This window comes from Spea bombifrons, chromosome 11 (assembly GCF_027358695.1).
Source record: "Spea bombifrons isolate aSpeBom1 chromosome 11, aSpeBom1.2.pri, whole genome shotgun sequence".
In the NCBI taxonomy this organism is placed as follows: domain Eukaryota; kingdom Metazoa; phylum Chordata; class Amphibia; order Anura; family Pelobatidae; genus Spea; species Spea bombifrons.
In genome coordinates, this window is record NC_071097.1 from 20,707,793 (window position 1) to 20,723,756 (window position 15,964).

Sequence of the window (15,964 nt, forward strand, 5' to 3'; positions counted from 1 at the left end):
CGTTTTGCCAATAACCAATCTGCTGAGATAACGCACAGAGGGGATGGTTGTACTTTAACTTTTACATTAATACATACACACATACATACACACACACACCTTATATATTGGAAATACAATGGAAATCTTATTATTTGAACCTATCTTGGCTTGGGCACGTACTATATCAATTGCTGTACTGTTTCTTTGAGGGCATCTGGGAGCAGCCCTAATTAGATGCTTTTCAGCAGCCTTCTCTTTCTCCCCTTTTTTTCCATTTCCTTTCTCTTTCTCCCCTTTGCTCCTTCTCTCGCTCTCTCTTTGCTCTACACCCACTCCTGGCACAGGCTTAAACACGTTATCTTAAAGGGAAGGAAATTGACATAACCTGTTTGAAATACAATCACGTCACAACTATGGCCACAGCGTAAAATTAAGAATTCTTTTGCTAAAACGTTTAGATTGAAACTGTTGCCCACATGCTGATTTTCTTTATAATCTAGCTCCACAGCAATAAAACTCAGAATAACTGCAAGGTAAATGCGTCTTAAATGTTCTTGTGTAAATAAAATGGTTTTAAGTGCTTAGTTTCATACATAGCCACGAAAGAGGAGCCATTCCCTTGGAAACATTGATCTATTGAGGTCTTTTTTTTAGTATTGTGAGGTATTGGGATCTACCCTCTGACAGTCCTGCCTCTATGAGCCATGGCCACCATGATACTTGATGTTGTAGCCTGTAGTAGCAGGCGTGCCAAAGGTTGCTTGTTCCCAAGGGTGGGTGAGGTTAACCTAATCTGACATCATGAACATTCAGTTTAAATTTAGGAGGAAGCAGGATGTGGTTACTCGGGCTTTGAAGGAAAGAATTCTGATTAGCATTGTAGGAGGAGGGAGATGGCAATGTTCTGGAGTAGAATGGAGGAGGTTGTAATGAAAGGTGGGATACTAGGAACAAGGGCATAGGAAAGACCGGGCAAGGGAGGACAACGCGGTCTGCAAAATATAGCGCAAAAAGTTACTGTGCCTTTTGGTTAATGGTAGAGTGCGGCCACTAGATCGGTTTTGGCAACCAGCTTGATACACAAAAGGCTTATTAATAATAATAATATTAGCATTATTGTCCTTTTATTTATATAGTGCCAGCAATTGACGCACCACTGCTCAAAGTACATACCTTCAAAGGCTATGACAAAGAAAACGGTCAGGCTAAGAAAAACTATTGCTATTAGGTGAAGAGAGCCCCGCTCGCAAGCTTACATTGCAAGTTCATCTTTTCCTACAAAATGTGTAAGACTTCTCACCGAGGGTCATAGTCTGTCCGAACAGCTCAAGAAGCCTTAAATGCCATTCTTGACATTATGTCCGCTGACAGAAAAGCCTATATTGAATTTTCTTCAGCGATAAATCCATATCACACAAACTTTTTGCAACTCAGGAGCAAACAGGACAATATCGAGGTGTTTTGCTCAAGCCTTCCCGGGGCACACTTAAATCTTCTCTTCCTTGCTTACGCATCCTATTTAGGGCTATGAATGGGAGAGAGCGGTAAGCAGAGAACGGTTCCTCTGCTTTGATTTATTGCACGGAGAAGGTGAACAAGCAGCCCTCTGTTCTCCTGCACTACATTAGCTCGATGAGCCCCCCTACCATCACCCAGACCTAGGATAAGGGCTAAGGGAGGAAGGTGGGAGATACACTCTGCATGCTTTCTAAACCGCAGCCACCCGCCAGCGAAGCGGAAATGCAGGAGGCACTCGCACACCGGGCTCATTGCATTCCGGCTCTAAGGGACAATCGCAGCTTTGACATTGTGCAGTAACAGCATGTGCAAGGAAATAAGCCATAAGTGATGGAATGCCTTTTTCCATCCCTCCCTGCCCCTATAAACCTTAACGTTAACTCTTTCCCAATTAGCCTGAAACATTGTCACCCACTGTTTTTGTTCTGTCGATCCAGCGCTCAGCAGGGCTGGACTTGGCACCGGCTCCTCCTGAATTGCATTTAACCGAAGGCTTGCAAGGCATTATAAAACATGTTCCTTGGGCACGCAGAAAGGCCCAGTGTTCTCTTTCTTCTGAGCCAATTTGTTTTATTCAGGCTTCAGTGTATAGAGGATTTCAGAATTACAATGCTTGGAGTGGACCCAGCATTTGCATAATCCGTTATTTCCTCTTCTTTTGGTTTAAACCCTTCTTTTAAAGCGTATTTCAGTTATTAACACCTCGAGGAAGCTTGAATTGCATACTGCTTTATATATATATATATATGTATATATATGTATATGTATGTATATGTGTATATATATATATATATATATATATATATATATATATATATAATGTATATGTATATATATATAATGTATATGTATATATATATGTATATGTTAGTTAATTGTGTTTTCTGTTTAGAATTTTGTAGTTGACTAAGTATACTTTTCTACTGAATACAACTCGTTTATAACACAAAAAAACCAAAACTGCAGAATGCCAAGAGTGTACCAAGAAAAAAATTCAGATCCCCCCCCTTAATCGTAGACTGTAGCCATGTAAATACCAAAGGAAGACTCCAATAAACTGAGAACCATAAAAAGCTTCCCAAAGTTCTTGAGAAAAGAATGAAGAATAAATACTTACTAACATTAGATCACGGAATTAATGTCTTGTCCAGGCCCTAGATCCTTTTTGTAGCCTAACCAAAGCAGATTTGATGTTTAAAATGTCTTTACTTTTTTCTGCTATGTTATATAAATATTATATGTGCATATGTATAATATATATATATATATTTATTATATATATATGCCGGTATATACCTTTTTGTCTTTCCACATAGTGAAATAAGTACCCTGCATTTTTTGGAGCGCTTATATATGATTGTGCTCGGTTTCAAATAATATCACCGGGCATTTCTGCTCTTAATATGCCGTTTAAATAATGAGTGCTCAATAAAATAATTGTGATTTCACTTTTTAAATGAACAGGCCTAACTGAACCTCTTTTTACAAGGCCGTCAGGGCATTCTAACAGGGCAGCACTCTGAAGGTAGATGTTTTCCATTCCGGGCAGAGCTCACTAGTCAGATTGTTTCATAAGGTAACAAGTTTATTAACTTTTTAAACAGTAAAAACGACAGAGTAGGTGTTTGTGAGTTCTTTTTGACTTTATTGCAGTTCCAGTATGCACTGCCAAGTGGCACAATGCTTTATAGGAAGAAAAAGCGTGTGTGTGTGTTTGTAAGATGGAAAACACTTCTTGGGTTTTCAGCCTCTCTGCAAAATCCCATCTTTGTTCTACGGAAGGACTTTACACGTGTGTGTGTATATTTATAAGTATGTATATATGTAGTGCTATGACAATTGACAAGCATGCACTGTATGCAAGTGCCTTACATTTCTATAATGATCACGTTCTCTGGGCTTTCATTGTCGCACACATTAGTTTTTTATTTATTTTTTTTAGACCAGGACACCCCCCCCCAATGTGTTACAAACTTGTTCTTCCGCTGAATGGGCATGATGCCATGAGCCATGTGCCTATAATTGCTAGCTGGGGAAAAAGCAAGGAGATAACATCTACAGCGGGTAATTGCTCTGCGATTACTGCACTCCTTTTCTCTACATGGGAGAATGTAGCCAGATGTAAGCGTACAATATATCCGTCTCCTTCTATGAATAAACATAGGTAATGATGTCCAATTAATGGCTACTGAGATCTATCATATATACTGTGTATATAATTATTCTATGTCTACCATAAGCCATGTAAAAGGACATCATGTGGAAGTATCTCCATCTGCGGTGCTTTTAGTAGAGTTAGTGTCTGCATTATGTGAAAATAGTTTGTGGCTTCCTGATTAGCTGCACAAAGTTATCTCTGAAACAGTTTGCTATCCGGAGAACTTTGCTGATGGACGGTGACTTTTCTCTGTAATGAGGATTCTTGAACCTCTTAATGTGTTTTGCTTTAAAAAAAAAGCCTTTTTTTTAACAACCGGTCAGCTGGGCCCCCAGCCTTAGTCCCGACGTTGCAATATTGTTGGATTTAACAAAAAACAATGTAATATGAGTGTCCTTCCAATTTTTTTTGGGCTGCTATAACGTGCGGGTCAGAATTTGTTTGTGTTGGCTGTTATATATAGGAAACTGGACCTTTTTAAAGCACGCTGGTTAAAATGAACATGGTGGTCCGTTAGCAGAGAGGAAACGAGGGAGAACCAACAACACACTTTTTTTTTTCTTCCCAGTGTCCATTGGGACCCAAAGGAAATGCTTTTGGCTTGTTATTTTGTCGTAACAATATAACACTTTAGTGAGTTCCCTACTGTTTGGCTTTGAGCGTGTTGGTTGAGAACTAGCATAACCTGCAATAATTAGCAAGAAAGAATCTTTTTATTGTAGTTTTTTTACTTTTACTTTGGTAAGCTGGCATATCTCATATAAGTACACTTCCAAGTCTCAGTGATGATTCCAATATGTGATGGAAAAGGCTCTCTTCCCGATGGTCACATCCTATCAAAAATAAAGGTATTGGAAAAGCAAATGAAGGTCCAGGGCCCCGGTATTCAGGGGTAAGGTGGGTAATGTTCCATGTTCCAAGCGCTGCGTAAATTGTTGGCGCTATATAAATAATAATAATAATAATAATGTTGTGAAGAACACAAAACACATGGAGGGGAACGTTCGTAGGTTTCAAATAGTGTCAACACTGAATCATTTAATGTGTTCAAACCCCTAAATAACAATGGGTCATACAGCGCACTTACGTTCATTAAAAATAAAGAACTCATTTGTGTTGAAATATTTCTAAATTCAGATGTATCTCTGAAGCCACAAAAGCTGTTTTGTGACGTCTGCCAAAAAATAGGAGGCTGCCACTAGTATCTTCATTCTAGTTTCCAATATATAACAGCATTCCAGCCTTTTCCATAAAGCAGTTGATGGCACATCCACGACTAGCCCTTTTTTTTGTGCCAGCGGGCCAAGTTTTTTGATTGTATTCTGTTACTTAAGCAGACTTTTAATTAGCAAAGCAAGCAGGATCTCTTTTGCCCGACGTGTTTACAAGCTTCTGCTTTTAATTCCATTCAAGTTCTGTCTTCTAGATAAAGCGTATCATATGTGCACAAAAATACCCAGGCTCAGAAGTGCGGTTTATTCCGGTGAACTTTGTCCACGGCAGACAAAACAATGGTGTTATGGTAACTTTTTAGTTTTAATAGGTTCAACATGAGCATAGAGATGGGACCCCATTAACTTTGCACGGTGTGCGCCTTTAATGCTATGAGGATTATCCTGGTTGGAGAGGGATTAGCGGGCAAGTGGGGATAACTGGGAGCAGCCCCCCTTTCTGCACACGTAGGGGTTAACAAGAGTATCCAGTTGCATGCGATTTCCGAGGCATAATCACCAGATTTCACAGCCACTTACAGAGACTAACTGCTCAAATAACAGCCCATTGTGCCAGCTGCGAGCTGTCAGTGCCGCACCATAGTAGATGCGGGTCTAGGAATGATCACCTTTCCTAGATCGCCGTGCATCGTTCCTTTTCACGTGAATAAGAGTTTCCGTTATGATGCATTTTTGCTAGAACCCGAACAAAAAGGGAAAAATGCACAGAAAATATTTTTTTGGCAGACAAAGGAAATCTCGTAAATGGAACTTTTCCTTTCTATGAAAAAAACTGGCATAAAAGTAGATTTTTTTTTTTTTAATTCATTTTTGTTTTTTTTCTTTTTTTTGAAAGGGAAAAAATAATAAATTGGAATGGATTGGAGGAATGCTTTTACTGGGCTATGTGAATGACGTGTTTGTAGGGATTTTCCTCATTTTACAAGGTAGTGTGTTTTATATACATATATACACTACCGTTTAAAGGTTTGGTGTCACTAAGCGGTTTTCATGAAAAACAATGACATTTCTTGCTGTGTAACATAATTGCAAAAAGGCTTTCTAATGATCCGTTGGCCTTTTAAACTTCAACTTGGATTAGCAAACACAATGTGCTATTGGAACACAGGAGTGATATATATATATATATATATATATATATATATATATATATATATATATATTTAAGCTCGTTTCAGCAATAGTGTTCTGTAATGCACTATTTATGTCTTATCCCATTGTACAGCTCTACAGAATATGATGGTGCTATCATACTTCTTCATCCTTCAAATATGTGTCAAATAACCACTTTCTTATATTATTAATTCCAAGTTTTATTGAGAAGACATTTAGGGTATGTGTTTTTGTTAAGCCCCATTTCGGCGAATATCTGAAGGATATGCTCACTTAAAAACGGCTTGTAAGACATGGTTTGGGGGGCGCAGGTGGTACTCTGTGTTGTTTTTGTTGGCTTTCCTTTGGCCTGAAAGCTCCCTTGGCAGTGATCATTGTAGGATGTTTTTTTTCGTTCTGCTAGAACCAGTGTTTATGGGTCGGCCGGAGAATAAAGAGCCCTGTGTGTTAAGAACATCTTGCAGCGTGCCGGATGATCTCTAAACACGCAGCCCACCTAGGTTTGTGTCGCCCAGCTGATGACCTGCACCCAGCTGCCGCTGTACCTGTAGTATCTGGGCCAGGGGACGTGCCAGCGTTTCATTCTCCCAGACTGAAGGAGACCCGGCCAAGCCCTCCTGCTTGGGACGCCAGCGTGAATAAAGAAGAGTGTTCCTGGAACTGTAAACCAGCACCAAGTGAGCAAACACAATTCAGTGGTGCCAACTCCAGCAGGAGGCCAATCTGTACCAGGCTTTGAAGATCTAGTTCACTTGTCCGAGCCCTGCCGGTCTATTGTTGGTCGTCTTGCTTAAAATGGGAGGCTTGTCTTGGGAAAGTAGGCTCGTGTGACAACCCCATATATTATTGGAGACACGCCAGCCATGTGTATGAAGTTCACCTACAGGGCAGGTGGTTTAACGTAACAGTCGGTGTATATATAGTACATTTAACTGTTTGACTACCTATGAGTTACATGGTTTTCCTGGCAGTAAAAGGACCCGGGTCTTTTATGTACTAAAGATAAATGGTGTGTTAGCCAGCAATAACTAAACAGTTCAGAGCATAAAAGTTATTTCCATGTAATGTGTAAGACATTCTACTCTGAGACAGCCAAAACAGTCTAGCTGCGTTGATGAACTACAGTTTGCATAGGGTTAGAGGATTATAGGAATTGTAGTTTATAAAAAAAACCGCATGTTTACAAGTGTCGCTTTGGAAAAGATTTCCTGCTGATGTGAAACCGGCTCTGCGGACAGACTAGTGTAAAGCTTCTCTTGGTGGACAGAGCCCTGACTTCTCCCATTAATGTATCGGTCTGTCTTAGACTGTCAATTCTCGTCTTGTCATACCCCTTGAATATATGTATTGTATAAAGCGCTGAGTAAACTGTTGGCGCTATATAACTAAAAGACGTAAAAAACGATTATTTTTATTATGTCCTATAGTGAATTTCCTAAATCACATGTTCACGTTTTCCTTGCAGATAAGTTAAACTGTCTGATCACATTCTCATACTACCGTTTAGCGGATTCATGCTCGTTATTTATGCTGTTGCATCTGGATGCTATGTTGATCAAGACTGAGGCAGTACTGCAAACTACATAAACTCATTACAATACCTCCCAAAATAAAGGCATTCAAAGTGCACAATTTTTAGGATTGCCCTGATATCGCCGTACCGTTCGCTCTAACGTGATGACATCACAGTAAATCAGAGCCATAGACAGAGTCCACGATGAAACCAGCGACATGCAGGATATTTGATACTAAGGTGGAGAGGGAGCCGTTAAAGAATGTTTTTAATAACGTTTCCCATTTGTTTCCTCCTACTCCAGATGTAGCTTTATCAGTAAATCTCGTGATAATGTGCTGTGGAGTATGTTGCCACTTTATAAATTACATAGATATGTCTGTGCGTGGAAATACAATATGTTTTCTCCGAACTGCTTCTGAGTTTTCTTTTTTGTATTGCTTACATTTAGATCTTAGTCTGTTGGGCAGGAATTCTCTGATCCGCAAGCACCCAGGGGCAGGGCTTTTGGATTCGTTTGTGAAATAGGGAAAGAGCATTATAACTGTACATTGTCACAAATCTCTTAACGCTGCGGTTAAGTGATTATTTAAAGAGTCATCTACCATCTTTAGAGGCACATGGAGTCATATGAGTCTGATTGTAGTATTTGCCTTTACAAGAAGATCAACCTTTATTCCTGAGGAGTGAAAGTCAAACAAATCTATTTAAGTCCCTTTTTCGCTATTATCGGTTGTGTGTAACAGGGGTCTTGCGTGTTTTAAATGTCATGGCTGGCGCTATGTAAAAATGAAAACATTTTATATATACGTGATAGTGATGTACAGCAGTAGTGATGCAATAACATGTTAAAAGTGTTTATTCCGTGGACAGTGTCTTCAGCCATGTTCGTCCCCATGCTTCCCGGTGCGGTCTGCTGGTGCTACTTCTGTATTTAAAGGCTATTGAACAACTCACCCTGGGGGCTGTCTATTTTAAATCGCCACATTCTAGACACTCTGCTTGGACGAGCTTAAGAGCCAGTGGTGATGGTGGTGATATTGATCTGCTGGGGGGCATACATGACTCATATAGACATACGAGGCCTCTTATCTACCCTCTCAAAAACATACGCTAATCCGTAGACAGTAGGAAAAACCAAAATCATAAAATGTATGATCTCAGTGGATATGGATCTTATTGCATTTTCCACATACATTTAATTATTTTTCTCTCTAGATAGAGCGCCTCTAACTATTGGCCAGATCTAAAAATGGGTAGCAAGAAGTTCAATTAATTAAAGTTGGGAATGGATGTTCAGCATAGTATGGGATGGGAAGACGCAATATCGGAAAGAGAATACAAATATTATTTTGCTGTTTAGTAATAAAAGATGTATGTATAACAATAAGCACTTTAATAGAAACAAAATATAAATATTTTATTACTAAATAGCAAAATAATAATAATAAGCACTTTAATAGTATTGATTCATCATTGCTTAATATCTGCACTTGGTGGAAATGTTGGCACAAGAGTTTGGAAAGGAGTGTAAGCTTCTGCTTTCAGAGGGGCATAAAATCTCTGACGGCACCTTCTTTTAAAGGCTAAATTTAGTTGAAAAAAAGTTTTAAACTCCGGCTGCTTTTAATTCTATAAACCCTAAATTATTTACCCCTTCGTTTTTAAGTCTTGAGCATACCCTTCCGTTTGTCAAGTTCAACGTCCCTGTGAAAACAGATTGTCCCGTTCTTAGATCAGAACGTTCCGTAGCTTTAATTTACAGAATACCAAACTTGCCGGGCGCTTCTAGTGGGAAAATTTACATCTGAACTGTCCCGAAATAAACACAGAGAAAGACGCAAAGCAGAGCCGAGAGGGGATGTGACACTTGGACCGAGACCTGCGCATACCATATAAAGGCTGTACTCGCAGACTCCTTCTATCAGAACATGACTGATACATTTTACTCGCTTGGAAAGAAAAACACTATTTGAAGCCACATTCCTGGCTCTAATCAGCCAGAGAGACCAGACTCGGCAGTCACCACTTGCGAAAAAAACATGACAGCACTAATTACTTATTGGATACAATTCTACAAAGACAAAAGGCTACTTGAAAGTATCTTCCAAACCAGATACAGAATACTGTACGTTTCCGTGCGTTTCGACGCATGCGATGAAAGAAGAACAATGAGAGGCTAGCATTTTTGGCAATAGCTATTCATATGACTCTTTTACAACGTGCGAATGAATGTGACTGTTCATCCCCGTTATTATGGCTGTCTTTGAGCTTGGTGGTGGCTGCCCAGCTGTTTGGTCTTTTTCCGGTTGATATTAGTGAATCTAGGGCATGCACTATGGGACAGTGTGACAATTTAAGCATTTGCTTTGTAGACCGTGCCGAGGTAATGGAATAAATGGTTACTCCGTTACAAACGGAGATGTCTATGTCAAAATAGAGCCTAGTTACCGTTAACCGTTTGAGAACCAGTGTGCTAGGATGTCTCCACTTTCATTAAATAATGTCCTTGTGTGTTGGAAGCCTGTATTTAACTTCTTTGAAGGTAATATATTGGCTGCTAGATATCAGATAGGCACACGCTTTCACGGCCCAGTCTCTGGCATATCTAGCTTCTAATAGTGGTGATCTCTAAAGCTGCTTTGAAACATAAACTCTCACCATCCTCAAATGGTAGGATGAGGATTATGGGAGTTGTAGCTCCAAAGCAGTTCAGCGCTTCTTATTGGCAATCCCCGTAAAAGTCCTATTTACTTAATGTGCACACCCAAGAGGAAGCAAAATGTTTCTTGGCTATTGTGATGCTGACATTATTAGAGCTGATGTAAATTGTTCTGCATGAAAAAAAAAAGTGGTTAAAATGCAGCTTCCAAGAGAAACACTAACCTATGGAGACATTGTAAAACATTTAAGCTAGGCTCAAGGATGTTTAATGTTTCATCGAGTCTGAAAAAGTGTTAACGCTTACTTTTTTTCTCCCCCCCCATGCTTATTATGACTGCGATGGACTCCTGTTGGCTGTGGCTGCAGTTCTCCAGATTTCTCTGTGATTCACCGCTGGAGGTAAGAGTGCGTGATGGGTGTCACTGTGGGAATAGGGAGAATTCTGATTATGCTACATTTTACCTGTTTTTTAAACCAAATATATAACTTATAACTTATCTAGATAGATTTTATTACCTAAAAAATGGTTAAAATATTTTCTTGTCTCCATAACATGAGGATTAATCTATTTGTTAAATAATAAGCAATGTGCACCAGAATTAGAAACATAGTGACGGCAGATAAGAACCGTTCGGCCCGTCTAGTCTGCCACACCTCTGAATAGTTACCTTCCTTCCTGGTCTTATCTTATATCTAGATTAACCTTATGCCTATCCCATGTTTGCTTAAACACCTTCACTGTATTTACATCTACCACTTCTGTTGGAAGGCTATTCAACTACCCTTTCAGTAAAGTAATATTTCCTGATGTTACCATTAAACCTTTGCCCCTCTAGTTTATGGTTGTGTCCTCTTGTTGTGGTAGTATTTCTCCTTTACTTTATCTTGTTGATTCCCTTTAAGTATTTAAATGTTTCTATCATATCCCCCACCCTGTCACGTCTTTCTTCCAGGCTATATAGGTTAAGATCCTTTAACCTGTCCTGGTAAGGTTTATCCTGTAATCCATGAACCATTTTAGTAGCCCTTCTCTGAACTTTCTCCAAAATACCTACATTTTCTGTTACCTTCAATAATTAAATTTTTAAATAATCCCATTTCTCCTGGACTCCATTTAAATGGCCCCAGTCTGATTGTGACTCCTTTACACATTCTCAGCTTTTGTGAAATCTAAATCTTTTTTGTGTGGTGTGATTGTTCGCATATTAAACCACACTGCCTGATGATCACTAGATCCCAAACGTTTACCTACAGTAATATCCATTAACAAATTTGTGAACATTAAATCCAATATGACCTCCTTACAAGTTGGTTTCTCAACTACTTGTTTTAAAGGTAATCCCAGTAGGGGGTCCAGAAGATATGCGCTCCGGGCACAACCAGCTACTTTGGTTTTCCAGTTCACATCAGGAGGATTAAATTCACCCATGATTATAACGTCCCCCTTCACTGTCATTTTATCTATTCTCTGAATTAGTAGATGATCTAGCTCTTCTGCTTGTCCGGGGGTCTATAAATCACACCTACAAGAGTTACTTTACTTTTACCAAATTGTACTGTTACCCAAACTGACTCTGTTTTCCTCACCAACTTGTTAGATTTCATCTTTCACATATAGTTAATAACCAAACCTTCAACCAACACATGAACACATTTTGATATTTAAATACATTTTTTAAAAAATAAATACCCCCCAATACCTCTGTGTGAAAAAAAAATCCTCCCTAGAGTCAACATCTCATTATGCTCCAAGGAACTGCAATTAAACACTTCTAGTAATAGAATATAATTTCATCCCACTAGAAGTACTTTAACTTGATGACTTTTTTTTTAGTATTTCTGATTCTCAGTGGAGTTTATGTCTTTAATTTGATCATTACAAAACTTTTAAAGGGGAAAAATTCTACTTCCACATAATGTACAGTGCTGTATACAATAATATAAGTCAGCATTGAAGAAAGCCTGGTTTAATCTTATTTTGTTCCAATAAATTCCATTTATCTATGGACCTGAACGCAGCCGTTGTCAGTGATGTGACTTTCCCTGTGTAATCACCAACACTGAACTGATAATTTATGGCGGTGCTATGAAGTCCTTTCCTACATAGACTTTCATTAGATTGTCCAATTGGGCGATTAACCGTGACCACAGGCAGTAGGACTAAGAGTCAGAGGGTTTGTCTAATAGATCGCGATAAGATAACAGCTAGAACAAATGGAAATTGGATAATATACAGCTGCCTGAAAACATAAAATTATACAAATACTAGTATTGTTTAAAAAAAAAATGAAAAGGCACAATAGTTTTGAAAACATAATTTTAATCTGACTCTCCTGCAACCGTTCTGTTGAGGATCTGCTTGTTTGTATGAGATTGTTGTCTGTCTTCATCACTGTATTGTACTTGAGCTGATGGACTAATGCAGCGCAGAGATGGCTCGTTCAGCGATGGCAAGTTGTTGAGGTCTTAATGCAGCAAATCATCCCCAAAGTATGGTAGTCTACCCCCATGCTTGGCCATTGGTACGCATTTTTTAACGTGGAATGCAGTATTTGCTTTTTACCATTGTGGGGTAAAAAAGATGCTCGTTTGGCTCATCTGCCATAGAAAGCATAAGGAGCATCTCCTATTGCTTGTGGACAAAACTTTGTAGACAGCCACAAAGTGCTTTCATATAAAGAGTTAAGCACCACTGTGGAGTGTAGTAAATAGTAAGCATTTTGGTAATTATACTGATAATTTCATGGGGTGGGGATCTTGAACAGATCCATGTGTGTGAGGCTCAGTATTTGGCCTGCTTTGCACTGAGACTGTTGACAACTAATACAACTCATTAGTCTTTTTATAGGAAAAGGTTTTTTCTCACCTCATCAATGCCTTACATGCTTCAGGTTTTTTTTTTTTGTTCTTCCACTCGGTCTCCAAGTTTTTGGTCAGTTTTCCTAAATACCCCTCCCCCACATGTACAAAGCTCACGTTATTTATAAACGTTTATCCTAGGTAAATGAACAACAATAATCTCTGCTTTTGTGTTTAATCCTAAATCCAAGTATTCCTTATTCCTAGCCATATGATGGAGCCAGGCTGGGAATGTTTAGCCACCCTATCATAAATACCCCCACCACCTTAATCATTCTAAAGTTCATTATACCCCCAACATTTTAATCTTCAACACCTCCACCAAGACAAAATCTCCCAGGTTAATTAAAGAAGCAAAGTTTAAAATATAGTTTAAGACATTTGTATTGACAACCTATTGGTTACGGACCACTCTTCACCACCCTGATGCAAGAACCTGGCTGGGCAGCCTGCTGGGGTATTTCGTGGTTTTATGGTAGGTCAACCCAGTGATGAGCAGCTTTATAATGTGGGGAAACACGAAGGAAACATTTGTTACGGGCATTTTTATTTTAAGTAATACAACACAGTACACCGCATGAACTTTTTATGAGAGTCAAACGAAGGAGGCGCACAAGACCCTCTCTAGAAGTAAGGAGTGACGTGATATTACGTTAGCTGATGGTCCCTCACAGAAACATTTAGTGTGAAACGTAGAAAAGAGCAAAATATTTTTCACTTAGCATCTGTCTACAAAATGAACCTCAGCTTGATGAGCTTGTTGTAGCAGCCAGGTTGATTTTTTTTTTTGGGGGGGGGGTCTTGTCCATGCCATCATGGTGGGAGCAGGGTTCAAGGTTGAATATCAACATTATATATACATTTAGATCTGAAGAGCCCTTCCTATGAGCTTACATTCTTAACAAAATATATCCTCTAGATTGTAAGCTCTTTGAACAGGGCACTCCTCACCTGTTGTCTCTGTAAATCAAATTGTTATGTTAAATACATACTACTTGTTATGTCCTGTCTATCCGTTGTACAGCGCTACGGAATTTGATGGTGCCATATAAACAATGAATAATAATAATATTCCTGGTTATGGGGTGCAGTAAATTACATCAATGCATTCTTCTCCCAGCTGTGAACTGTTAATAGCAGGACCTGATGTCCTGTAATATACTGCGTTATGTCAAGAATATGCCGACAAGCGTTCTTCTATTACATGTCACATATGGCACAGTAACAGGTTTTTGCATCCCTGGTTTTGTAATCCCAGCCCCTCTTATCGCTAGTATTGCGCTCTCTTAGGGGGTTCAGATATTTGATGTATATAAGGTGATCTTAAATCCCCACAGCCAGTGAACTGCCACTTCTGCCTGGCTGCAGGCCATCAACTGTTTAGGCTCCTTGACATTGGAATTCCTTTTCAAACTTTTTTAGGTCTAAAGCTCCAGGTCTTCCTTATGGGTGATTAAGTGCAGTAATGCTCTGCGAGGTGCGTGTGCCAGCTGTAACAATTGAAACGATTATCTATACAGCAACAACCATTTATGTGGAGCTTTATACAGAGCTAAGGGACGGCAGAGACAGATCCAGAGAGGACTCCCGTTCTGTACTTACGTTCCATTGCAGGGTAGCGTGATCAGTACTGGTTACACTGTTGGTAGTACAGATGGAAAGGCTGTACTCATGAGGCCTTTTGCTTTTGGATATACCCAATTCCCCCCTCCTAGAAGCCACCAACCTCAAAAATTAAGAAAAACCTATGAGCAAGAGAATATCGCTAAGTGGGACTGACGGCTTTACTGTGTTAGAAGATCATGAATGCTGTGGTCTCGGGGTAGACCCGACTTTACCAGTTTCCAAATGGAAGGAAACTATTTATTCTAACAGGATGCAGATAAAAATGAAATCGTTTTATAATTAGTGATTTGATGCTTATAAAGGAAATAAGGTTCAAGTCTCCCCTGGCTATGAATACATCATATGTCAGCTTACTACTAAGGGCTGCTCCTTGTAACCCTTTGTATACCACAGGGGCAAGTGCTGCATTTTTAGAATGCAGTGTGCACTTTTATTGTCCTTTTGGGGGTTAATGCACCCAAAGCAATACGGTGTTGCACCAGCAATATCTTACTATGTCATATATTAGAAATCCACATCATGCCTTTCACCACCCCAGTGGCTGCAGTTAATATTAGTTTGTCTACTAAAGCATGCTGCATACGCAGGTTTTGCGATGAACCGTATCCAGTTCCTCTGGTAATCTGGTTCGCTGAAATGTTATGTAAATAATACACGATACACATCAAAAGTGGTTTGCGGACAGAATAGTCCTGATTACTCCATTGTCCGCTAGTTTCAATGAATACAGCCACGTAAATAGTCCCCTTTGGCATTTAATCCACTTCTGTATAGCTCCAGTGTAATAAATGGGGGGGGAACAACAAATAGGTCTCAGCTGTACTCATCCTCCATGGTCTGTCGATCCCTGCCACTGATTGGTTGCGTTAAAATCACTGGAAGCAGTTTCCGTGCATGCGCACAGGTGTCTGAACAGATTTCCACCTGCGTTCGGAGTTGAGTATGTAACATGCCAGTAGATAAGATTGGCCAAACACGTGTCCTGCACAGAAGATAACAGGGCATTGCACATAGGGCATTTGAGTCCCTGATGCATTTGCACATAGGACACCACACACATTTAAAGGAACCCATCCAGCTTATCACATGCATTAAAGTACCTTTTGCAGGGCCAGGGAGGGACGTAAGGGTCCGCATATACCTTTTGGGAGTAAGGCCTCAGAAAAAGAGGTGTACCTGGCGTCCCCCTGGGCCTCCCGTCATGTTTGGCACAGAGCACTTTTTTCACAGTGGAGCCACAAACCTCAGGGCTTCAATCAACATAAAAAAGCTCTGGTTGGCTTGAGGTGTGTTTTTTGC

General features: G+C 39.6%; 1 protein-coding gene across 4 annotated transcripts in view; it reads left to right on the forward strand.

Moving 5' to 3' along the window:
- Positions 1-15,964, forward strand: part of ATE1 (arginyltransferase 1) — a 139,920-nt gene that overhangs the window by 12,850 nt on the left and 111,106 nt on the right. For all 4 annotated transcript variants that reach the window (XM_053450254.1, XM_053450255.1, XM_053450253.1 and 1 more), the window contains exon 8: positions 10,547-10,579. In XM_053450254.1, coding sequence (XP_053306229.1) covers positions 10,547-10,579 — 33 coding nt within the window. The remainder of the gene's footprint in view (positions 1-10,546; positions 10,580-15,964) is intronic.